Source organism: Globicephala melas, chromosome 16 (assembly GCF_963455315.2).
Source record: "Globicephala melas chromosome 16, mGloMel1.2, whole genome shotgun sequence".
Classification (NCBI taxonomy): Eukaryota; Metazoa; Chordata; class Mammalia; order Artiodactyla; family Delphinidae; genus Globicephala; species Globicephala melas.
The window spans coordinates 61,821,693-61,849,163 of record NC_083329.1 but is presented as its reverse complement, the minus strand read 5'-3'; the positions used below and the strand labels follow the sequence as shown (position 1 = coordinate 61,849,163).

Genomic DNA, 27,471 nt, shown 5'->3' with positions numbered 1-27,471 from the left:
GCTCCAAAGCCACGAATTTAATCACAAAACTATCTTGGCTGATGGCTCACAATGGGATGATAGGAATTAGGTAAGAGTATAGTATCAAGACTGCTGTAAATATAAGGGATTTCATTTTCAGGTGCCTACAAATAAAGTCAGTTTTAGTCTAATAAATAAAAGTGAATTATAAGATCATTCACAGAAAACAAATACCAAACAGCACCCAAGCCTGCTTGGTAGTGTTAGGCTTCAGATTAAAATAAAAATATCATAAACCAAGTTTCAATAAAATAATTTTATTTCCTAACACATGGCAAACATATACATCCAATACGTACTTATCTTGGACATTTATTCACAGATGACTTCCAAACTACAACTGTCTTGATATTTAAGCAGGAACTAAAAGTTATCTTAGTTGATATGAAAGATGCTTTTAGATGGATAACAGTATGGATATATTGGATTGGTCACAGCAGAATTTGATTGATTAGTTCTATAAATTTAAAGCTTGGAAAAGTTACTACTTTTGCATCTAATGCTTTCAGACGAAAAGGATGCAGCAGTATCAGCTTGTATTCCAGAGAAATTTCCTTAGTTTTTCTGGTGATGGAACCACTTATCCACTGTAGTCAGGGAAAAGAAAAAATTAGAATCCCTGTTAGGAATCAAAATTATACCCAACATATAACAATGAATAATATATTTGCTTTAATGTATCCTCCTATGGATTACATTAAAACAAACCTACGTACATGCAAAGCTTCACTACAGCAAAAACAGGTAATTTACCAGTGTTTTCTTTTGGGCTGCTTTACTCTTGATGCTGATCCTATGGACATGCAATTCTCACAAGAAGAACCTTACAGAGAATTCTAACATCTAAAGGTGGAAAGAACTGTTTCCTGGGTGAAGCAGCCTGGGGCCAGATGGGGACGAAGAGCCCAGCCTGCTCCAACCTCCACAAGGCATCTACCAGGAACTCCGAGAACAGTGGGTCATGGTCATGCTGTCACAGCGGTGGCCCTAAATGTGGTAGGTACAGCCATTTTTCTTCCCACATATGCTACAGAGCTCTAAAAAGCTTCTTCTCCCTGTCCTTCTCTTTCTCTGTATGTATGTGGTATGTAAGACGTATCTATAGATACAGATGTAATTTTCCACACATATGCATAATGTTGAACGTAATTTTACTAGATACAGATCTTACCATCTGTTGGTATTGTGCAGGCAGGTTCATGTGGTGGTAACTAAAATAAAATGTTAAAATGTATTAGTCTAATCCCAGAAAAAGAATAAGCTAAAAAAGTATACTGATACAAAAATTAAAAGGAATCTAAACAGAAGACAACTATCCCAATTTTTAGGTCCTAAAAATAATTTACAATAGATAGTAACAATGCAGAGCTTGCTCTACTGCTAAGAAATGCTAACAAATTCAAACCTCTTACCTTTTAATGACATACAGGAGAATAAATAAAAATAAATTTGTTACAGCAGAAACTAACACAACATTGTAAAGCAACTATACTCCAATTTAAAAAAACCTGCTTTTTGAAATAAAGAATTAAAAAACCAACATATGTATATATAAAGGTTTTATATATACACACATATATATAAAATGTAGGCAGAATGTTCTCATTGAAAAGTTATGATTGTTAACCAATGGCTTATCCCTTCTAATTTATCTTATTCATCTCAACTTTGTCAAAATTCATATATAAATAAAATAAATCTAAATGTATTGGCTTCATCATTAAATTGTCCTTTTCCCTTGTATTACCCTGTTTACAAGGCTGTAAAGTCAGACCTCATTTTCATTTGTTTTCCTTATTTAATATTGTAAATGGGAATAATTTTAGACAATCTTCAGTCTTTAGGTTAATACAAATCAGATCATTAAAAATAATAATTTCTTTGATGGACAGTTTACTTCCTCACATGAAATTCTCCTCTAGGACTATAAACCACTCCTGCAATGGTACCTGAAATTTGGTAACTTTCTCATTCCTTGCTATGACCAAGTCAAATAAGTTCCCATTGGTACTTTTGTGAAAAATGGCTTATGATAAGTACTCAGGCACTTGGGTTACTTAGAACATTCTGGAGTCATTTTGATTTTTACAAATTGTCCTACTTTGTTATCTGCCCAATATAGTGTTGGCTAGGACCCTCCTCAGGTTTCCCCTCAGTCAAATGTCTACTTGTATTTATGGTTTGTAATTTCAAGATCTTACATTGTAATATGTGTACAGGACATCCTCAAATATTTATTGAAGGTACTTTCCCTCCCCATTCAACACCCCATTTTTTGGCCACCAGGCGTGTTCTTTTTCAAGGAAACCTTTACTTACAGCTTCCACAATGGCTTTGGCAGCATCAGGATCACACTGGAAGGGGCTCTCAAACACTGTGGTATTCATGCTATTGAACAAAGGAAAATTGTCACGAGTCACAGTAACAAAAACTTCTCTCTTATTAAAACTCTCTCTTGTTAAAAATAACAAGATGAAGGTGGTAGGCCAGATGAGATTCAAGTCTGGCTTAGTTGAAAGCTTTCTCACCTATATTAAATATTCTAATTATTTAATATACAGCTATTCTTGTGGTCAATTTTACTCAAATCCCTTAACAAGTTCAGATTTTAAAGTATGTGATTGAATGCAGTGTAATTCTCAATGAAAGAGCTAAGATGCAAATGAAAATGACAAACATATCTTTGCTAATTAGATAAAATGAAAAAAACAAAAAACAAAAAAATCCAGTTTCTGTCAGTGTTGACAATCTGAGATAGACACTCCTGGCAGGAGTAACACCTGGTTCAATATTCCTGAAGAATAATCTGGTAAAATGTGTCCACAACAAAATAAAAAAAGAAAAAGTAAGAGACAAAAATAAAAAAACAAACAAAAAAATGTGTCTAAAACCTTTTAAAAAGCACATACTCTTTGATGGATAAATTCCACACCTCAGAACTCAGAGATTTAAACTATGATGTACAAAGATGTTCAACATACACGATTTCACTACTGGTAAGAGTGAAAACTTGGAAGTAACCAAAATGTCCAACAACAGGGATGATTAAAAATGATTTATCCATGAGATGGAATATTACACAGATGGAATGTTATATAGTAGGAAAGCATTATATTCTTAATGACATGAGAAATGCTTATAGTGTTAACTTTTTTAAACCATAAAACAAATTTTATATACAATATGATCCTAATTATTTTTGAAAATATTATACTTATACACAAAGGACTGTAAAAAGAAAAAACTCTAAATGTTAATAAGAGTATCTATGGGAAAACTGTGATTAAAATGATTTTTTAAAAACTTTTTTTGGTTAACTATAGTTCAAAATTTCCTATGTATTAAATTATTGTGTATTATTATAACATGGGTATGATCAGAAATATTCTATTAAAATGAAAAATAAATATCTTCAGTTACCTGCCACTTAACATGCATTAAGCCCATTTCCATAGAAATAATAGGACACCACAAAATAGAGAAGTTATTAAAAGCAAAGTCTCATGATTGTACATTTTCACACAAATGTGTAAGTGTGCTCAGTTTTTCTTGTTTGTGGAGAGACAATGTTTGCATTTTACAGGACATTATTCTGACTTACAGAACAGAAGATTCCTGAGAATTATTTTTACATTAGGATTTTCTCATAATCAGAAAAAAAATCTTACTACCCAGATAAACTGACATGTATAAAAAAAAGTAATACACATATATAGTTAGAAAATTCAGAAAGTCACAAATTGAAAGCCTCTCTCCCTCCCATCTCCAAATGGTTGTCTCCAAAGGCAATCATTATCTATAGCTCTTGTTTCCCTCCAGAAAAAAAAATTTAAATATAAAGAGATGCTGGGGTGTGTGTGTGTATCTCACCTTGCATAAATGGGATCATACTAAATATACTACTATGAACTTTGCTTTTCTCACTTAATATATTTTGGTTGTCTTTCCTTATCAACATAGAGAACTTTTTTTTTTTCTGTGACATATACTGTTCTATTATATGGATGTGCTTAACCATTACATTTTGGTTGTTTCTAACTTTTTGCTATTATAAATGACACTGCAATGAACATCCTTATACATAAATCTTTGGGACTATATCTATAGGATACATTCCTAGTAGTGGTTCTACAAAGAAATACATGCATTAAAAATTTTGGGCTGAATATTGTCAAATTGCCCTTCACAAAGGTTGTACCCATTTAAACTCTCACCAACCATATAGACAGATAGATAGATAGATAGACAGATAGATAGATATAGATATAGATATTCTTGCCATCCCAGCTATCATTTAATTTTTTTAAATTTTGCAAAGCTACTGGGGGATAACACTATCTTTCTGAGCTGCATTTTAAATTATAAAATGAGGACTTCCCTGGTGGCACAATGGTTAAGAATCCGCCTGCCAATGCAGCGGACACAGGTTCAATCTCTGGCCTGGGAAGATCCCACATGCTGCGGAGCAACTAAGCCCACGTGCTACAACTACTGAGCCTGCACTCTAGAGCCCACGTGCTGCACCTACTGAGCCCGCGTGCTGCAACTACTGAAGCCCGCACGCCTAGAGCCCATGCTCTGCAACAAGAGAAGCCACCTCAATGGAAAGCCTGCGCACCGCAACGAAGAGTAGCCCCCGCTCGCCACAACTAGAGAAAGCCCACGCACAGCAACAAAGACCCAACACGGCCAAAAAAAAAAAAAAAAGAATAAACTAATTCCACTACGAATGAAATAAACAAATCCTGAAAGATTTTATTAAAAAAAATTATAAAATGAGACTGTACATCTTCTTATCTGTAAATTTTCTTTTTTTTTTTTTTTTTTTTTCGGGACTTTTTTTTTTTTTTTTTTTTTTTTAACATAAATTTTCTTTTTTTATCTGTTCCTCTCCTTCTATTGAATTATTCTTTTTCTTATCAATTAGAATAAGCTATTTATAAATTAAGGAATTTAGCCCTCTGTCATGTGTTGTTTAAGCAGAAACTGGGAAAAATTGTCTCCTGATACATAAAAAAATAATACCACAAGTAAATCTTTCTTTTATGGATTTTGAGTTTGTCTTCTGTTTGGAAAGGTCTTCCCTATTACAAGCTAATGAATAAATTCACCTATACTTTTTCTAGAATTTTCTCACATTACAATTTATCTGTCTGTAATTAAATGCTGATGTAAGACTAGGGTTACAAACCCTAGTTTGCAGCCAGCACCCAGTTAACATGTGGATATAAAGTAGTTGGAGGTAAGAACACTGGTGCTGGGTTGCTTGCACAGGGCACTTGTGGAGCACCTGCCTGGTTACAGCACCTTTCCAAAATGAAATGGCCACAGCCATGAAGGTGGTTGCCAGTGTGTATATCTGGCGTAAGGAATGTAAGGAGTGAGATAGAGATCTAGTCTTATTTTCTTCCTAAACAGTGGTTGGTCCAAACCACTCATTTAAAACATCTTCTTTATTATAAATTGAATTCCCATACATCTTTAGATCTACTTTAGGTCTATCAAACTCTAACAGAACTGAATAATTTGACTTTCTTCTTCAGTACCAAATTCTTAGTAAAACAATATTACTAAACAGTACCAAAATAATTAACACTCTTCCTCACCACCACTACCCTTACTTTTTTCAGAACTTCCCTTGTTATTCTGAGATGCAGATTTTTTTCTAGATGAAACTGAATGTTATTCATGAATATATACCTTTCTATTTAACATCTTTTATATTTCTCAGTAGAGTCAAACTTTTCTTCTTCTGGGTCCTTCAGGTTTCTTATTTATACTGTGTTTTGTTCTTAAATACTATTCTACATGAGATCTTTTCCTCCATTATAGTTTCTGTTACACTTCATATAGAAAGCTAGCAATGTACATATATACTCATTTTGTAATTATTCACCTTGCTGAGCTCTTTTTTCTAGGGTTTTCTGGGTACACAATCATATCATCTGCAACAATTTGCTCCCCCTTTTCCAATATTCCTGCATCTTCTTTCTCTTATTTACTTCATCAACTAGTAGTTCCAGAACAACACTAGTTAAGTGGTAATGGTGGGCATTCTTTTATAAGCTTTAAAAGAGGAAGTACTGTACTAAAAATGATCTGGGGCCAGACAGACTTGGATGCGAGTCCTAACTCCAAAATGCTTACTGTGGTATGACTTTGGTTAAGTTTAATCTCCCTGCATCTGTGTTGCAGGCTTGGCAAATATTAACTGCTCAGTCATATTAGCTATTAGTAGTAGTAGTAGTTAATTCAGTGTGCATAGTAGATCCTGGTTTAGTTGTAATGAACCTTACATATTCACATCAGAGAACACCAACCCTTGAACTCAACCTGATTATACCCATCCCATTCTGAGCACCCTGATGCTAGGCAGGTTTTCCCGATTAGCCTTACAAAGCTCTGATCTCACTGAGCCCTTTATAGTTTTAGTTTGTACTTATTCAGAGAGTATCTTGTGGCATTTTTCAGTTGTTTATATAGTTACCTTCTGTAAAGAAAAAAAATGTTGCCTGCCATTCCAGTTCTACAAGGATCAAGCCATTAGCCACTACAGTCACCCACGGACAGTGAGCCCTGAGGGGAATTCAGGATGGAGAAAACCAGGAAACATTTGGGTATATTGGCCCCTAGATAGTTAACATGCATTTCTAAGAAAAAATTTCACATGACCCCAGATTCTTGCCTCTTCCCATACATAGAAAAACACTAAAATCATTAACTCGAGAGGTCTCTTCTTTATGAATAGCAGTAATCTTTTTATGCTTGACTACATGTTTTCCCGGCAAAAAAGTTCATATATATCCTGGCTCCTCCCTTATCTCTCCAGAGCAGTTCCTCAGAGCTATCTGAGAGGCTATCTTCCGGGCTACAGTCCTCGAATAAAACTTAACTCACAACCTTCCCGTTGTGTAGTTTTTCTTTCAGTCTACACTTCCTACTGACTTAATAAGCATTGACAAAACCAGTGTCTTTCCCTAAGTGAATGTAACGGTGGAGTATGTTAAGGTAATTAAAACCTCTGGAGTAAGCTAGTCTGCTTTGTGTGTTAAACATGCAGAAAAGAGTTAATGCTTACCAACTGATTCCTTTTCCATCAGTTTTCTTAGTCACTAATGCTCTCCAATAGTCATGAGTGCTTTTAATAATATCAATTGCAAAGTCCTATAATTTGAAGAGATATACGTTAGAATAATAGAAACGTGTTCTTTTCTTATTCTCGATATTTTCCCAAAGCCTGATAACTTAGTCTCTTTTGAATCACTTCTTTCTATCAAAAATGGAAGAAATCATTTAAATGAATAAATCAACATCAAGCCTGTCGTGTGTCTTTAGACATCTGTTTTATGACGATATTGTCTTTAGATGGTAACAATATGGTTAAATTATAAGTCTCAATACAAATAGGCCTAAAGCTACAGTTCTGAGTGACACATTACCTTATCTTTAAATTCTGCGTCGAAAGCAAACTGGTTCTCAGGTTTTCCATCAGGAACCTTGTACCTTCTAAACCAGTCCACAGTAGCTTCCAGGTAGCCAGGTTTCAGCCGTTTGACATCATTAATATCTAAGAAGAGAATAAGATTCTCTTCTCAGATTGCAAGATGTGTATGTAATTATTTATGCATTCAATAAAAATATCAAGTGCGTACTTTGAAAGAGCTACGGGATGGATTATCAAAAACTTTCAAGACAATGTTAGAGCTAACACCTTGTTGAGAAGAGAACACATACACACATTAAAAGGAAATCATCGGGGCTTCCCTGGTGGCGCAGTGGTTAAGAATCCACCTGCCAGTGCAGGGGACACAGGTTTGAGCCCTGACCTGGGAAGATCCCACATGCCACAGAGCAACTAAGCCCATGCGCCACAACTACTGAGCCTGCGCCCTAGAGCCCTTGAGCCACAACTACTGAGCCCTTGCACCACAACTACTGAGCCCTTGCACCACAACTACTGAAGCCTGCGCGCCTAGAGCCCATGCTCCGCAACAAGAGAAGCCACCACAGTGAGAAGCCTGGGCACTGCAGCGAAGAGTAGCCCCCGCTCGCCTCAACTAGAGAAAGCCCGCGAAGCAACTAAGACCCAACGCAGCCAAGAATAAATTAAATAAATAAATAAAAGGAAATCATCTAGTGTCTTAAAATAGCTCTGACATTAAGTACACTAAGAGAACAATCAGGACCATAGTGACTCCTACTAGATAAGAGAAGGGAGAAACAACTGGCAGCTACATAATGAGAATAGTTCGGCAGGTGCACATAAACTTCTAAGAGATGGACAGAAGACACCAAAAGACAGGTTGAGGCTGTATTCGAGGATCACACCCCAATTACACACAAAAAGACAAGAAAAATGCATTATACATATTCATTGATAGGTTACATATGAAATGTGAATAGGCTTTTCTCACTCTACAGTATAGGCATTCAGTATCACAATACTTTAGTTCTGGCCAACAAAAAAAAGTGTCCTGTGTAAAAAACTTTTAAAAGTTTCTGTACAGCCATTAACAGTGCCTAGCCTCAATGTCATCAAACTCAAGTTTAAATGACTGAACTGCTTCTCCATGCAAACAAATATTAGATACATGTGCAAAAAAAAAAAAAAAATCCACCAGGAAAATTGTAGTTGGAAGGAGGAATACATTCAACAACAGCTTATTTATATTTCTTTAAAATAACTTTGCTTAAGCCCAGTTTATAATCTACATAGTTAAAGAATACCATGCATTTTATTATCAGGGTACCACTAAAAGTATGGAAAGGTTACAAACTGAACTGGGAAATGTTTAAACACTGATAAATTTCAAGGAACTTAGAATTCATATAAAACGTATCATCTGATACAGAAATAGTTTGAAAATCCAGAAATCCAAAATACAAGTGTAGGGTATCTTCCAACAAATTTTCCATCCAGTTCTATTCCTTAGGAATACCAACTGGGTGTCCGACAATTCAATTATGACACTATCTAACTGGAGTTAGCATCAAGTCCCACAGTCAGAGGGTTCAGTTCCACAAGACTGATCCCACTTCAGACGCTGATCGCCAAGTCCCAGGCCACCCATACTTCTGACCAACAGCTATAAATCAGAGTTCCCTACAACTCTCTCCTCAGGTTTGATAATTTGCTAGAAAGACTCACAAAACTCAAGAAAACACTGTGCTATGTTTACTGGTTTAGTATAAAGGATACAACTCAGGAACAGTCCAATGGAGGAGATGCATAGGGCACAGTATGCGGGGTGCATAGTTTCCATGCCCTCTGGTGGGGAGGCGTGCCACCCTCCCAGCAATTCAGTGTGTTCACCAACTTACAAGTGCTCTACATCTCGTGACTCCAGACTTTTTATGGAGCCTCCCCTCCCGATCCCAGAGGTCAGTGGTTGGGGCTGGAGGTTCCCACCCTCTAATCATTCAGTTTTCCTGTTGACTGAACTGGTCTGAGGCTAGCTAAGGGCCCCACCGTAAGTCACCTTATTAGCATAAACTCAGGGGTGATGAAAGGGGCTCATTATGAATAAAAAAGACACTCGTCACTCAGGAAAGTCCAAGTGTTTTAGGAGTTCCTTGCCAGGAACTGGAGACAAAGATCAAACATATTTTTGTATTACATTGCAGCAAGGAAAAATATAACAGTTGATTAACTCACTGACTGTGAACCAGGTATTGAAAGGTATGCTGGATCCTGACTAGGGAACTGTGAACACCAGACCCAGAGGAAAAAAGTAGGAGAAAAGAACTCAGTCAATTTTTGTTCCTCCAGTTGTACATTATACACGTACAGACAAAGCCAGTGGTCTGCAGAGCTCCCTGAACTGCCTCCTGATGCCACATCAAGATCCTACCAAAGACAAGGACTCCCCTGGCAGTCCAGTGGTTAGGACTCCGTGCTTTCATTGCCAAGGGCCTGGGTTCACTCCCTGGTCAGGGAACTAAGATCTCACAAACCACATGGCAAAAAAAAAACAAACAAAAAAACCCCCCAGGATTAAAATATAAAAATAGCCCCCCAAAAAGTCACTGGATTTCAGAATAAAATAAATTAAAAAAAAAAAAAAAGATCCTACCAAAGACAGCACCAGTTCTGTGCTGTTCCCTGGATTCAGCCTCTAACCAGCATGCAACCATGTGCATAAAATGCTCAATTTCCTGATGCCCACAATTGAGGCAGAAGGGTCACTGGCTGTCGTGGGCTGACAATAACAAAGGGGATCAACATGGCCAACCTGGTTGCTTTACTGGGTAGGCCATCCTCTTCCATGGCTCTGTGTGTATCCCTCCCAAAGTTGTGGCTTGTCAAGAGTTCTACTCTTAGTTAGTTCTACCTAATACTCTTCCAGTTATAACTGATGATGGACATTGCCTTAGGCTGACATTTAAGGAAAGCTGCATACTGCTTGCATCATGGGGCCAACCCCCCAGAGAAAATTTTAGGGTCCTAATAACCTCTACTGCAGGGAAATGACACCCAGAAAATTGTGCTGATGTAATGATGGCGTGGCTTCATTAACTGTGGCCAAAGCACGCTATTTAGCATGTGCACTCTTGTGTAAATAGCACATCTGAAAATGGACACACATTCCTACATTTAGAATCAGAGCTAAATGTCGGAATGCATTCTCATCGTACAAAATTTAGTCAATACAGAAGTATCTGAAACAAAAAGTCAGACTCTTTTCATCTTTCTTCCCAATGTACTATTAAAGGTTGGCGTTGAGTCCTTTTTAAATGAGTTTACATATAATTTGCATATATTTAAATATATATGAGATCGTACTCTGTAAAACAGCAGAAAGAAATAATGTAAGTGCTATATTTATAAAATTCTTAGAAGGAAACATAACTAAGTCTTTGTGACCTTGGATTAGGCAATGGTTTCTTAGATAATGATACCAAAAGCACAAGCAATAAAAGAATAGACTACATCAAAACGAAAAACTTGAGTGCTTCAAAGGATACCATTAAGAAAACGAAAGGACAGGGCTTCCCTGGTGGCGCAGTGGTTGAGAGTCCGCCTGCCGATGCAGGGGACGCGGGTTCGTGCCCCGGTCCGGGAGGATCCCGCGTGCCGCGGGGCGGCTGGGCCCGTGAGCCATGGCCGCTGAGCCTGTACTCCGCAACGGGAGAGGCCACAACAGTGAGAGGCCCACGTACCGCAAAAAAAAAAAAAAAAAAAAAGAAAATGAAAGGACAAATCCACAAAATGTAAGAAAATACAGACAAATCATATATCTGATAAAGGTTTAGTATCCAAAACATGTAAGTACTCTTATAACTCAAAAATAAAAAGACACACCCCACTAGAAGGGTTATAATTTAAAAAGATAAATAACAACTAGTGCTGGCAAAGAAGTAGAAAAATCGGAACATTATGCACTGCTGGCAGGACTGTAAGATGGTGCAGCCGCTTTGGAAAAAAGTTTGGCAGTTTCTCAAGAGACTAAACATAAGAGTTACCATATGACTCAGGAACTCCACTCCTAGGTATATACACCCAAGAGGATTAAAAACACACGTCCACACAAAAACTTGTACAGGAATGTTCATAGCAGCTGCATTATTCCTAATAGCCAAAAACAACCCAAATGTCCTTCAACAGATGAATGGACAAACAAAATGTGATATATTTCTATATAATAGAATATAACTCAGCCATTAAAAAAATGAGTACTGATACATGCTACCACATGGATGAACCTAGAAAACCTTATGCTAAGTAAAAGAAACCTGACACAAAAAGGCCACATATTTTACAATTCCATGTACATGAAATATCCAGAAAAGGCAAATTCATGGACACAGAAAGCAGATTAGTGGTTGTCGGGTCCTGGGAGGAGGAGGGAACAGGGAGTGACTACTAAAAGGTAGAGTTTCTCTTTGGGGTGATGTAAATGTTCTAGAATGAGATGAGTGGTGAGTTGCACAACACTGTGAATGTACTAAATGCCACTGAACTGTACACTTTAAAATAGTTCAAATGGTGAATTTTATGTTATGTTAATTTCACCACCAAAAAAAAAAGGGAATGAAGTACTGATACATGTTACAATGTGGATGAACCTTGAAACCAGTATGCTAGCTGAAAGAAGCCGGATATCATGTGACCCCATTTGTGTGAAATTTTCAGAATAGGAAAATCCATAAAGACAGACAATAGACTGGTAGTCGTCAGGGACTGAGCGATGTGGGGATAGGGAGTGACTGCTAATGGATATGGGGCTTCCTGTCAGAGTGGTGAAAATGTTCTGGAATTAGATAGTGGTGATGGTTAACAGACTAGTGTATGTATCAAAACCCACAGAACTGTACACTTTAAAATGGTGAATTTTATGGCATGTGGATTATATCTCAGTTTTCAAATTTTTAAAAATAAATAAATAGAGCAACTAAGTGTTAGCATGTGGGGAAGGAAAGAAGAAAACAGGAAATACAAACTACCAGATTTGTTCTTTCCTGGAATGAAGGAGAAAGTTTACTTAGTTAACCACAGAAGTTCAGTAGTAGAAATAACAATGCTTTGTTAAATTTTTTGCTCCTCCATTCTTTAACAGTTTGAAGGCATGGGTTTACAACTCTGTCATTACAGGTTAAGTTTGGTGCTGGGTAAGATTTAGGTATAAAGACTTCAGACTCTACAAATATTTCTTACCGTTATAATTGGCTGCATCAGGATCATCCACGTTAATGGCAATGACTTTCCAGTCGGTTTCCCCTTCATCGATCATAGCCAGTATGCCCAGAACTTTCACCCTGATTATTTCCCCTCTTGCACATACCTGAAAGTCAAAAAACACAGCCAGATCAATACTACAGAATGAAACTTTGGAAGAAAAGTTTTACTTGGTGGATAATAGGAAATGAGGAAGACGCCAAATTTCTGCAAACTTAAGATTGTTCCTTTAAGCAATTTTTAAAAAGTTAGGAGGGACCTTCAAGATGGAGGAGGAGTAAGATGTGGAGATCCACCTTCCACCCCACAAATACATCAAAAATACATCTACATGTGGAACAACTCCTACAGAACACCTACTGAATGCTGGCAGAAGACCTCAGACTTCCCAAAAGGGTCTTGGTGCTCCAGCCAGGTGTCAGGCCAGAGCCTCTGAGGTGGGAGAGGCGAATTCAGGACATTGGATCACCAGAGACCTCCTGGCCCCACGAAATATCAATCAGCGAGAGCTCTCCCAGAGATCTCTGTCTCAAAGCTAAGACCCAGCTCCATTCAATGATCAGCAAGCTCCAGTGCTGGATACACCATGACAAACAACAAGCAAGACAGGAAAACAACCCCACCCATTAGCAGAGAGGCTGTCTAAAATCATACTAAGTTCACAGACACCCCAAAACGTACCACCGGATGCGATCCTGCCCACCAGAAAGACAAGATCCAGCCTCATCCACCAGACCACAGGCACCAGTCCCCCCGACCAGGAAGCCTACACAAGCCACTGAACCAACCTTACCCACTGGGCACAGACACCAAAAATAATAGGAACTACGAACCTGCAGCCTGTGAAAAGGACACCCCAAACACTGTAAGTTAAGCAAAATGAGAAGACAGAGAAATATGCAGCAGATGAAGGAGCAAGGTAAAAACCCACCAGACCTAACAAATGAAGAGGAAATAGGCAGTCAACCCGGAAAAGAATTGAGAATAATGATAGTAAAGATGATCCAAAATCCTGGAACTAGAATGGAGAAAATACAAGAAACGTTTAACAAGAAACTAGAAGAACTAAAGAGCAAACAAACAATGACAAACAACACAATAAATGAAATTAAAAATTCTCTAGAAGGAGTCAATAGCAGAATAATGGAGGCAGAAGAACGAATAAGTGACCTGGAAGATAAAATAGTGGAAATAACTACCGCAGAGCAGAATAAAGAAAAAAGAATGAAAAGAATTGAGGAAAATTTCGGAGACCTCTGGGAAAACATTAAATGCACCAACATTCGAATTATAGGGGTCCCAGAAGAAGAAGAGAAAAAGAAAGGGACTGAGAAAATATTTGAAGAGATTATAATTGAAAATTTCCCTAATATGGGAAAGGAGAGAGTCTATCAAGTCCAGGGAAGAACAGAGAGTCTCATACAGGATAAATCCAAGGAGAAACACACCAAGACACATATTAATCAAACTATCAAAAATTAAATACAAAGAAAAAATATTAACAGAAGCAAGGGAGGGCTTCTCTGGTGGTGTAGTGGTTAAGAATCCCCCTGCCAATGCAGGAGACACGGGTTCGAGCCCTGGTCCAGGAAGATCTCACATGCTGCAGAGCAACTAAGCCCGTGCACCAAAACTACTGAGCCTGCGCTCTAGAGCCTTCAAGCCAAGCTACTGAAGTCCGCGTGCCTAGAGCCCATGCTCCGCAACAACAGAAGCCACCACAATGAGAAGCCTGCGCACCGCAACAAAGAGTAGCCCCTGCTCACCGCAACTAGAGAAAGCCTGCGCACAGCAACGGAGACCCACCGCAGCCCAAAATAAATAAATTTATTTTTAAAAAAAGCAGCAAGGGAAAAGCAACAAATAACATACAAAGAAATTCCCATAAGGTTAACAGCTGATCTTTCAGCAGAAACTCTGCAAGCCAGAAGGGAGTGGCAGGACACATTTGAAGTGATGAAAGGGAAAAACCTACAATGAAGATTACTCTACCCAGCAAGGATCTCAACCAGATTCGAAGGAGAAATTAAAACCTTTACAGACAAGCAAAAGCTAAGAGAATTCAGCACCACCAAACCAGCTTTACAACAAATGCTAAAGGAAATTCTCTAGGCAGGAAACACAAGAGAAGGAAAAGGCCTACAATAACAAACCCAAAACAATTAAGAAAATGGTAATAGGACCATACATATGGATAATTACCTTAAATGTAAATGGATTAAATGCTCCCACCAAAAGACATAGACTGGCTGAATGGATACAAAAACAAGACCCATATATATGCTGTCTGCAAGAGACCCATTTCAGACCTAGGGACACATACAGACTGAAAGTGAGGGGATGGAAAAAGATATTCCATGCAAATGGAAATCAAAAGAAAGCTGGAGTAGCAATTCTCATATCAGACAAAATAGACTTTAAAATAAAGACTATTACAAGAGATGAAGAAGGATACTACATAATGATCAAGGGTTCAGACCAAGAGTATATAACAATTGTAAATATTTATGCACCCAACATAGAAGCACCTCAATACATAAGGCAAATGCTAACAGCCATAAAAGGGGAAATCGACAGTAACACAATAATAGTAGGGGACTTTAACACCCCACTTTCACCAATGGACAGATCATCCAAAATGAAAATAAATAAGGAAACAAGCTTTTAATGATACATTAAACAAGATGGACTTAACTGATATTTATAGGACATTCCATCCAAAAACAACAGAATACACTTTCTTCTCAAGTGTTCACAGAAGATTCTCCAGGATAGATCATACCTTGGGTTACAAATCAAGCCTTTAAATTTAAGAAAATTGAAAATGTATCAAGTACCTTTTCTGACCACAATGCTATGCGACTAGATATCAGTTACAGGAAAAAAACTGTAAAAAATACAAACACATGGAGGCTAAACAATATGCTACTAAATAACCAAGAAATCACTGAAGAAATCAAAGAGGAAATTAAAAAAACATCTAGAAACAAATGACAATGAAAACACGATGACCCAAAACCTATGCAATGCAGCAAAAGCAGTTCTAAGAGGGAAGTTTATAGCAATACAATCCTACCTCAATAAACAAGAAAAATCTCAAATAAACAATCTAACCTTACACCTAAAGCAATTAGAGAAAGAAGAACAAAAAAACCCCAAAGTTAGCAGAAGGAAAGAAATCATAAAGATCAGATCAGAAATAAATGAAAAAGAAATGAAGGAAACGATAGCAAAGATCAATAAAACTAAAAGCTGGTTCTTTGAGAAGATAAACAAAATTGATAAACCATTAGCCAAACTCATCAAGAAAAAAAGGGAGAAGACTCAAATCAACAGAATTAGAAATGAAAAAGGAGAAGTAACAACTGACACTGCAGAAATACAAAGGATCATGAGAGATTACTACAAGCAACTCTATGCCAATAAAATGGACAACCTGGAAGAAATAGGCAAATTCTTAGAAAAGTACAACCTTCCAAGACTGAACTAGGAAGAAATAGAAAACATGAACAGACCAATCACAAGCACTGAAATTGAAACTGTGATTAAAAATCTTCCAACAAACAAAAGTCCAGGACCAGATGGCTTCACAGGCAAATTCTATCAAACATTTAGAGAAGAGCTAACACCTATACTTCTCAAACTCTTCCAAAATATAGCAGAGGGTGGAATACTCCCAAACTCATTCTATGAGGCCACCATCACTCTGATACCAAAATGTCCAGACAAAGATGTTACAAAAAAAGAAAACTACAGGCCAGTATCACTGATGAACATAGATGCAAAAATCCTCAACAAAATACTAGCAAAATGAATCCAGCAGCACATTAAAAGGATCATACACCATGATCAAGTGGGGTTTATCCCAGGAATGCAAGGATTCTTCAATATACGCAAATCAGTCAATGTGATACACCATATTAACAAACTGAAGGATAAAAACCATATGATCATCTCAATAGATGCAGAAAAACCTTTTGACAAAATTCAACACCCATTTATGATAAAAGCCCTCCAGAAAGTAGGCATAGAGGGAACTTATCTCAACATAATAAAGGCCATATATGACAAACCCACAGCCAACATCGTTCTCAATGGTGAAAAACTGAATTCATTTCCACTAAGATCAGGAACAAGCCAAGGATGTCCACTCTCACCACTATTATTCAACATAGTTTTGGAAGTTTTAGTCACAGCAATCAGAGAACAAAAAGAAATAAAAGGAATCCAAATCAGAAAAGAAGTAAAGCTGTCACTGCTTGCAGATGACATGATACTATACATAGAGAATCCTAAAGATGCTACCAGAAAACTACTAGAGCTAATCAATGTATTTGGTAAAGCAGCAGGATACAAAATTAATGCACACAAATTTCTTGCATTCCTGTACACTAATGATGAAAAATCTGAAAGAGAAATTAAGGAAACACTCCCATTTACCATTGCAACAAAAAGAAAAAAATACCTAGGAATAAACCTACCTGAGGAGACAAACGACCTGTATGCAGAAAACTGTAAGGCACTGATGAAAGAAATTAAAGATGATACAAAGAGATGGAGAGATAGACCATGTTCCTGGATTGGAAGAATCAACATTGTGAAAATGACTCTACTACCCAAAGCAATCTACAGATTCAATGCAATCCCTATCAAACTACCAATGGCATTTTTCACAGAACTAGAACAAAAAGTTTCACAATTTGTGTGGAAACACAAAAGACCCCGAATAGCCAAAGCAATATTAAGAAAGAAAAATGGAGCTGGAGGAATCAGGCTCCCTGACTTCAGACTATACTACAAAGCTACAGTAATCAGGACAGTATGGTACTGGCACAAAAACAGAAATATAGATCAGTGGAACAGGATAGAAAGCCCTGAGAAAAACCCACACACATATGGTCACCTTATCTTTAATAAAGGAGGCAAGAATATGCAATAGAGAAAAGACAGCCTCTTAAATAAGTGGTGCTGGGAAAACTGGACAGCTACATGAAAAGAATGAAATTAGATCACTCCCTAACACCATACACAAAAATAAACTCAAAATGGATTAAAGATCTAAATGTAAGGCCAGATACTATAAAACTCTTAGAGGAAAACATAGGCAGAACACTCTATAACATAAATCACAGCAAGATCCTTTTTGACCCACCACCTAGAGAAAGGGAGATAAAAACAAAAATGAAGGGGACCTAATGAAACTTAAAAGCTTTTGCACAGCAAAGGAAACCATAAACTAGACGAAAAGATAACCCTCAGAATGGGAGAAAGTATTTGCAAATGAAGCAGCTGACAAAGGATTAACCTCCAAAATATACAAGCAGCTCATGCAGCTCAATATCAAAAAAACAAACAACCCAATCAAAAAATGGGCAGAAGACCTAAATAGACATTTCTCCAAAGATATGCAGAATGCCAACAAACACATGAAAGGATGCTCAATGTCACTAATAATTAGAGAAATGCAAATCCAAACTAAAATGAGGTATCACTTCACACTGGTCAGAATGGCCATCATCAAAAAATCTACAAACAATAAATACTGGAGAGGGTGTATTGCACTGTTGGTGGGAATGTAAATTGATACAGCCACTATGGAGAACAGTATGGAGGTTCCTTAAAAAACTAAAAATAGAACTACCATATGATCCAGCAATCCCACTACTGGGCATATATCCTGAGAAAATCATAATTCAAAAAGAGTCATGTACCACAATGTTCACTGCAGCTCTATTTACAATAGCCAGGACATGGAACCAACCCAAGTGTCCATCGACAGATGAATGGATAAAGATGATGTGCCACATATATACAATGGAATATTACTCAGCCATAAAAAGAAACGAAATTGAGTTATTTGTAGTGAGGTGGATGGACCTAGAGTCTGTCATACAGAGTGACGTAAGTCAGAAAGACAAAAACAAATACCGTATGCTAACATATATATATGGAATCAAAAAAAAAAATGGTTCTGAAGAACCTAGGGACAGGACAGGAATAAAGATGCAGATGTAGAGCATGGACTTGAGGACAAAGGGAGGGGGAAGGGTAAGCTGAGACAAAGTAAGAGAGTGGCATTGACATACATACACTATCGAATGTAAAACAGATAGCTAGTGGGAAGCAGCTGCATAGCACAGGAAGATCAGCTTGGTGCTTTGTGACCATCTAGAGGGGTGGGATAGGGAGGGATGGAGGGAGACACAAGAGGGAAGGGATATGGGGATATATGTATACATATAGCTGATTCATTTTGTTATACAGGAGAAACTAACAGAACAATGTAAAGCAATTATCAATAAAGATGTTAAAAAAAAAAAGCTAAACAAGTGTCCATTAGTCCCATCAGAGTTGAGGGTAATTAATGTTTTTAATCTGTCATCGATGGTACTGAAGAAAAAGTCCTCCATAATTTATTTCAAATACCTATTTTAATGTACTTTCTTTACCTTTTATTTTATAGAAGTCACTGAGTTAGGCAAGTCATACAATATGCCTGAACGTGATGAGTTAAGCAACTGAATGACAACTTTCTTTTCAGTCGCTTAAGATTTTCTTGAGGCTGGGAAAGATCATAAAGAAAATAACTATAATCAGAATCTTAGAGCAACCCTCCTTGAGAGAGGAATCCCTACCATAAATCTCCAACTCATGAGGTTACCTGGTTTGGGCCAATTCACTGGTCATTCCAAATCCTTAGGCAAGGTTTGCCTTGTTGCCTCCTGGTAGCCTTCATCTATTGACTACTCATCTGCCTTCTAAAGCAATGCAGAACATGTACAGTTCTTCCACACACATGCATACAATACACATTTTTTTCTAGGCTAGGTTTAAATGTACAAATTATAATGTAGAAATGCTTAGAATGGAATGGAAGCTTTTGTCACCCAAAGAGACCCATCATAACTTCACTAATATTCATATATGTTATTTACAATATTTTTAAAAGTATGAAGCTTGTATATTTCATTGATATCATCTCAACTCTACAGAAAAATATTTCAGATTCCGTTACCTTGCTTCCAATTTCACACACATCAATTGGGTCATTGTCACCACAGCAGCCGGTGTGTTCATCGTTGTGTCTTGGGTCTTCCCAAGTCTAAAAAAAAAAATAAGATAGAGTATATCATTCCTGTATATGCTAATGACAAAGTGGATCATGTTGGCATTAAAAGATAACATCCCATGATCTTTCTGCAAAAATATGAATCTTCAGCTATTTATTCTCATTAAAAAGATCTTTTTAAAAAATAATTCTTTATTCACGTCTAAGAATCTTAACTACACACAATAATCTTAACTAAATGCTGGGCTCCTATTAAGTGCATAATGCGGAACTAAATTTAATCTTTAAAATGGATAATCATGCTATTTTAAACAAACAAAACCCAACTATCTAATAACTGAGACAATATGCAAACACAAATGTAGAGCCAGATGTTCACTTAAAAAATATAGTAAAAGAAAACTGCTTTGATGAACTTTTAGTACTTACTATCTTCTACTAACCAGATTTTCTTTAAAATAAATCTCCAAGCAGAGATGGGTAGGTGGTAATATTAAGATGGAAATGACGTGTGCTGGTGGCAAAAATGTCATCGCTGACCAGGAGCCAAGAATAAAAAGTTTAATCAGGATTTGCTGAAGCTTTAAATTGCTGGGTTTCTTCCCTGCTAAACTGCAAGACAGAGTCCTTGCAGAGCAGCTCACAGAAGAAGTGATGGCCTGTGCCTGCCAGGAAGTTCAGTTTAAAGTGTAGCTGTTGTTTTGGTTCTTTTCCCTCCCAATCCGGAACATGTTTCTTGGATTTGTTTGCTTACTCAGCTGGAGTAAAGGCAGAGAGATAAAAGTAAAGGGGGAAAAGGAAGACTGGACCCAACAAAGCCAAATCCAAGCTACAGAAGTGTAAGTATTTCAGCAATGTGTTCCCAGAGGGATGATATTTCAAGACTAAATAGTGAATCAACTGAAGCACAAGGTGAAGTGCTGTAACAAAGCAAACGACTTTGTGACTACCTAGCAAGCTAGATGGGTTTGACCTATGTTTTAGTAACTTACAGATCGTTTCACAGTAGATTCCACTTAATAGACTTAATGGTTAATAAAAACAAACCATTTATCAACAGGAAGAAAATAAATTGAATATTTCATTTAAAGATCCTAAGTGCCACAGCATTAGCTTAACCAAACCAGAATTAAATATACATTATTTACTCATAGTAGACACGATGCTAGTGATTCTTCATTCAAATATTAAATAAGAGCCTACTACACACTGGTATTGTGCTGGGGATAAATTGGTAAACAATGCAGATATCCCCCCTCCTCAAAGCTTTGACTGTTTAGGAAACAGAATCCCATTATTACTTTACCACAAATAGCTTGGCACAAAGAAAGTAATCAGGACTATAGAGATACAAGTCAGCAGCTGTGAGAACTTACATGTGCCAGGTACTAAGTGCTTTATTCCTCAAATAGACACACAAGCTATGTACTAGGAATATCCCAGGAGAAAATATTAACATCTCAGGGAGGAAGAAGCAGAGGCAAGTTAGATAAGCTTTCGTAGACAGTTTAGATTTATTTTCAGTTTTAGTGAGGGCCACGGGTAGGTTTTAAGCAGGGACATGATAATGAATCTGATTTACGCTTTAGAAGCCTGCAACTGGGACTTCCCTGGCAGTCCAGTGGTTAAGACTTTGCCTCCCAACGCAGGGGGTGCGGGTTCGATGGGGGAGTTAAGATCCCACATGCCTCCCGGCCAGAAAACCAAAACATAAAACAGAAGGAATACTGTAACAAATTCAATAAAGACTTTTAAAATGGTCTACATCAAAAAAAATCTAAAAAAAAAAGTAAGTGGCAGACTTGGAATTTGCACCCTCATCTGTGTGGTGCCGTAAGATCAGTGCTTTTAAGCACTAGTCTACACGGCCTCTCTCAATAGATACGCCACTCGTTCTGTAAAGAAGGAATTTGTGTAGTTTATAACCAGTCCATATAAAAAAAATTTCAGAAAAGAGCAAACTTTCAAATGTGAATTCAAACATTGTAAATATTTACCTTTTAGTTCATCTTGAAAATAAGTTACTTAAGGAAGTATTAAAATGAGTTAATTACCCCTTATGTTTTTATAAACTACTATAGCAAAACTTTTTGAAGGTGTTTAAATCTTTTTTACTAACAGTAGTAGGTTAAATTTTTGTAAGCTAAAAAGTACATTTCTAGCAAGTGCACAGAGACATACCTGAGGGATGGCACCATAGTTCCAGATATATCCTTTATAAGGGAACAAATTTGCAACATAACGGAGTTTTCCTTTTTTCACATCTTGTTTAATTGGGTTTAAAGGATCCTTTGTAGCAATCTGAAATAAAAAATTTCAAATCATTGTATATTTGTATGTGAAATACTATTCAAATAGGGATTTAAGGAAATGAATTATGAAATGCACTAGTTCCACTTTAATGATATATTTTTACCCCTAACACTTTTATAATTTGAAATAAGTTTCTCCATAATCAGCCTTTAAGTGGAAAACATTTGAGGTATACAGGAACTATCACAAAGGGAAAAAGAACATTTACTAATTCCAGAAAGCAAAAATTAGCTGGAATAAATCCTAACATTTGAGAAAATATCTAACTTCAGCTTTCCTTTAAAACATTTAAAATTATTCAAATATTTGGCTGTCTATTACATGTGAAGTGTTGTTACTGTCAGAAAGCATTATTAAGTGACAGAAAATGTTACAAATATCCATAATGAAAAGTCAAATCTATTAGGTATCATCAGAAAAAAATTAACAGGGACTTCCCTGGTGGCGCAGTGGTTAAGAATCCACCTGCCAGTGCAGGGGACGCGGGTTCGAGCCCTGGTCCGGGAAGATCCCACATGCCGCAGAGCAACTAAGCCCGTGCTCCACAACTACTGAGCCCTCGTGCCACAACTACTGAAGCCCACGCACCTAGAGCCTGTGCTCTGGAACAGAAGAAGCCACCGCAATGAGAAGCCCGCGAACCGCAATGAAGACCCAACGCAGCCAAAAATAAATAAATAAATAAAAATTTTTTAAAAGAAATAAATTAACAAAATGTGACAAAAATTCCAATAAAATCATTTATGGCTGGAGTGACTGAAGCAAGCCTGTTGACTACATGGAGGAGTCAACGATGGAATTAAAGGGAAGAAGACAGAAGCGAAAAAGGTAATTCTAGGCTTTGGGAATGACAGAAGGCAAGTCTGTAGCATATTTGTAAACAGCAAATGGTTGAGTTTAGTTGGAGCACAGAGGGAAGACTGGCAGGCAATGGGAGATACAGCTGGAAAATAGATTGGGACTAGAAAGAGGACAACCTTGGACATTAGTTGTTTAACCCTTGAGCAAATCGGTGCAACTAGATCAAAACTAATATCCAACATCTGACTAGCAAAGGTGAAACAAACCTCCATTTTTGCATTCGACCAGCGTGGTACTTCAACCACCATGTGGAACACATCCTGAAAAACACAGAGAAGGTGAGATGGTCACAGGAGTTCATTTATTCTATTACTTCAATGAGTATGCCCCAGTCCTTCCAAAGTTAAACTGTTCATTGTATCAAATCTTTGAAGTCATGGACTTTCAACAAAATGCATCAAAAAATAAGGCAGACTGATGGATGAAGAGATAAAGCAAATACAGCAAAATAATTGTAGAATCAAAGTAGTGGGTGTATGATTGTTCACTGTATTTTTCTTTAAAGTTTTTGTTTGTTTTAATAAACATAGTAAATTTTTCTTAATAAAATGTTGAGAGGGTGAGGTGGAAAGAATTTTCCTATAAAGAACGGAAACAGTTTTAAACATAGCAGAACTTGTATCTCTGAGGAGGGCCATCTTCAAAGCAACTATCTCCATAGGCTATGCATATCCTCCAGTGACAGTGCAATTACTCAAAATGTTTTTGGAACTTCTATTTCAGAGGTGGTTTATAAGACAAACCCCAAATCAGAAAATTTATTTGTCATACTTTAGTTTTAGCCTCAAACAAAATCAATCAGCTTGATTACCCACATTATTCTCCCAATTAGGCTGTTTTTAAAAATCAGGTACTCCTCAAAAACACAAGAAGTTTGATACTGAAGATAAAATATTATGTTCCAAAAATATTTTAATCAATGGCAGTTCTATTGTAATTAGTTTACAGCCTTAAATGGACTACTTGAAATTGGATGACATATTAAAAAATTCTCAGATGCTTAACTGCTTAAAAACCCAATTAATGAAAAATCACACGTTGTCATCTCCTTTGCACACCAGAGTCAAATACCAAGTTGAAATACATTTTGTAATTAAAACTGAGCTTTAAATAGTCAGAAAATTATTTTTGCCAAGGAATAAAACTAAGTTCAGTTTTTCAATTTAAAACCTCTACAAAGGGCACACATGAAGCCAACTCTGCCATTACTTTTATAAAATGCATATTTTAAACAGTTGATTTAAAATGAAAATCACTTAGTTACAAACTTGCTAGAATTACTTCTTTGCTACTTTGCATCAAAAAACAGGTACTGGGCTTCCCTGGTGGAGCAGTGGTTGAGAGTCTGCCTGCCGATGCAGGGGACATTGGTTCGTACCCCGGTCCGGGAAGATCCCACATGCCCCAAAGCGGCTGGGCCCACGAGCCATGGCCGCTGAGCCTGCGCATCCGGAGCCTGTGCTCCGCAACGGGAGAGGCCACAACAGTGAGAGGCCCGCGTACCGCAAAAAAACAAAAACAAAAACAAAAAAACAAACAAACAGGTACTGATAAGCTATTGAATACAAGGGAATAAGTCAAAGATTTCCAGACGATAATTAGCTTCTTGCTATTTTAGCCAAGCAGAAAGCTCCACAGATTTGCATTCAAGAGGCGAAAACTTCTGTCACTTACTGAGGGAGACTAAAGTATTCCATAGTTTCTGCTCCAAGCCTCCTGACGTCTGCCTACTCTATACAATATAAAAACCACAATGAATGGAGACATTGTTTAAATCCAGGACTGCATAAACTGCTCTATCCCTGTAAAGTCATAACTGGATGGTTTTAGAAAAAGTAACACATTGTTCATGGGTAGGAAACCTCAGTCCCAATCTTCGATTACATTTCATTCTACTCATTGTAAGCGAGACCTGTGTCTATCTAGCACCACCCCTACGCCTCAGGTGTTAAAATGAAAGATCTGCACGTCCAACACCAAGTCAAACTTAAAAGTGTACAGCAGTAATACCCTAAAGGTCCACAAGATAGAGCTGTTACTACATGAAAGATCACCTGAGAAGAGAAAACCAAAGAAACTGGCTAGTTTTTTAAAAGAAAATATTACCAAATGAATAAATTGCCTCAAGACAAAAAGTAGAAAATAAAGCTAAAATCACTGATTCAAAGTTTGGAAACTATACTGAACACTTTAATGGAATTAAATGATAAATACATAGAGATCCTCAAAAACCACATTACCTAATATTACAAACCTACATAATAGGAAAGCAGAAGAAAAGAAGAGAAAGAGAGAAGAAAGAGCCAACATTACAGGAAAGAAAACATCTTTCAGGAAAAGACTCTACTGCAAACAGAAGAACTCCGAAAGCCTGAGGGTTTGGTACTTTTTAGAAATTAGCTGGGCCAAAAATAGCAAGGAGTATCCTGCAAGGAGCCTCAGAGACAATTCATTCATTTTTGCCAACATATATTTATTGAGCACCACTGTTTTGTGCCAGATACTAGCAGTGAACAGAATTAAAGCGCTTTTAACTCCCTAAGAGTTGGATCGCCAAACCAGGTCATTTCAGCTTGCAGGCCTCAGGCTGTAGCCTGGGGTCCACAAATCTAGGCGAGGGACTAGTCTGTAAAATGAATGTTTAGCATATTTTCAAGTGTATGTAGATACCGTAGTGATTACTGGATCTTTTAAAAAATTAATTATTTTTGGCTGGTTGGGTCATCGTTGCTGCACGTGGGCGTTCTCTAGGTGTGGCGAGCCGAGGCTACTCTTCATTGTGGTGCGCGGCCTTCTCATGGCGGTGGCTTCTCTTGTTGCGGAGCACGGGCTCTAGAGCGCAGGCTCATTAGTTGTGGTGCATGAGCTTAGTTGCTCCGCAGCATGTGGGATCTTCCCGGACCAGGGCTTGAACCCGTGTCCCCTGCATTGGCAGGCAGATTCTTAACCCCTGTGCCACCGGGGAAGTCCCTGTATCTTTTTTTAAGGCAATGAATGTGTAGTAATTTTGTCACTACTTTCCCCATCAATCATTATCTAAACAGAGGGTTTTTTTTTTATTATTTTGATATTAAAAAGGGCAGACTTCTTATTCTTTAGAAGGAACTACTAGTAAAGAACAGTTTATTTCTCCTAGACACCATGGCTACAATTCAGGGTGTTGCCACTAGGTACAGAATGATACTTAGGATTTTCAGGGCAACTGACATGAGAATTTCAACCAATCACTCCATTGCTACTAGAAAAAAACACTTTTACTGTTAAAACATTATGCATTCTATTTGGAACTCTTGTGCACTGTTGGTAGGAATGTAAAATGGTATAGCCACTGTGGAAAACAGTATGATGGTTCCTCAAAAAATTAAAAATAGAATTACCATATGATCCAGCAACTCCACTTCTGGGTATATACCCCCCAAAATTGAAAGCAGGGTCTTGAAGAGATATCTGTACACCCATGTTCATGGAAACATTATTCAAAATAGCTAAAATGCAGAAGCAACCCAAGTGTCCATCAAAGGATGAATGGATAAGCAAAATGTGGTATGTACATATAATGGAATATTATTCAGCCTTAAAAAGGAAATTCTGACATGTAGTACAACATGGATGAACCTTGAGGACATTATGCTAGGTGAAATAAGCCAGTCACAAAAAGACAAATGACTATATGATTCCACTTACATGAGGGATCTAGAGAAGTCGAATTCATAGCGACAGAAAGCACAATGGTGGTTGCCAGGGGACTGGGGAATTAATGTTTAATGAGTATGGAATGTAAGTTTTCCAAGATGAAAGGAGCTCTGGAGATGAAGGGTGGTAATGGTTGCACAACAATATGAATGTACTTAATACCTCCAAACTGTACGCTTTAAAATAGTTAGAACGGTAGATTTTATGCTTTATGTATTTTACATTAAAAAACTGGAAAAAATTATGCATTCTAATATTTCCAATGTTTATGGCATTTAAAAGAATGAGACAAGATTTTAGGAAGTTTAGTACTACCTAGTTAAAAATTCATGCCTTCTTTCTCTAATCCTAACTGGTTTAAACTATTACTTAGCTCAATCCTGGATTTAGTTTCTTATTATTCCCATTGTTAGGACTTCTCAGAACTGTTCTCCACTTCTGCTATGCTCTGGATTCTCAATCCCTGCTCTGGCACCAAGCTTTCAGCTCCGTTTACAGTTCCAGAGAAAGGAAGGAAGACGTTGGTACCCCTAGTAGGATGATGCTGACAAGGCTGTAGGAGGCAGGGGAAAGGCAAAGCATAGCTCTAAGCTCTGACTTCCAAAGCCAGAGACATAGCAATCAGTCTGACTTCCCAGATTTACAGTCATTTCAACAGGAAGACAAGAATGTTAATGTTATAGATGTCCAGATTCTAAGGAGATTAGAAACTTAAGTCTAAATCATGGCATTCCACTAATCAAAAAGATTTAAAATAAAATTGTTTTACAGATAGAAGAAATATAACCTATATATTGATCGGGTTTTTAATTTCATTGATGAAACAGGAGTATCACAG

At 37.3% G+C, this 27,471-nt stretch overlaps 1 protein-coding gene across 2 annotated transcripts in view; it reads right to left on the bottom strand.

The window, feature by feature from the left end:
• Nucleotides 1–262: 262 nt before the first annotated feature.
• Nucleotides 263–27,471, bottom strand: part of PPA1 (inorganic pyrophosphatase 1) — a 37,033-nt gene continuing 9,824 nt past the window's right edge. The window contains exons 3-11 of one of the 2 annotated variants that reach the window (XM_030862476.3): nucleotides 23,147–23,200; nucleotides 21,948–22,067; nucleotides 19,713–19,799; nucleotides 12,677–12,803; nucleotides 7,461–7,588; nucleotides 7,100–7,185; nucleotides 2,340–2,409; nucleotides 1,193–1,232; nucleotides 263–608 (exon numbers count right to left, since the gene is read on the bottom strand). In XM_030862476.3, coding sequence (XP_030718336.1) covers nucleotides 577–608; nucleotides 1,193–1,232; nucleotides 2,340–2,409; nucleotides 7,100–7,185; nucleotides 7,461–7,588; nucleotides 12,677–12,803; nucleotides 19,713–19,799; nucleotides 21,948–22,067; nucleotides 23,147–23,200 — 744 coding nt within the window. In that variant the 3' untranslated portion in view covers nucleotides 263–576. The remainder of the gene's footprint in view (nucleotides 609–1,192; nucleotides 1,233–2,339; nucleotides 2,410–7,099; nucleotides 7,186–7,460; nucleotides 7,589–12,676; nucleotides 12,804–19,712; nucleotides 19,800–21,947; nucleotides 22,068–23,146; nucleotides 23,201–27,471) is intronic. The other variant, XM_060286503.2, reaches the window with a different exon arrangement.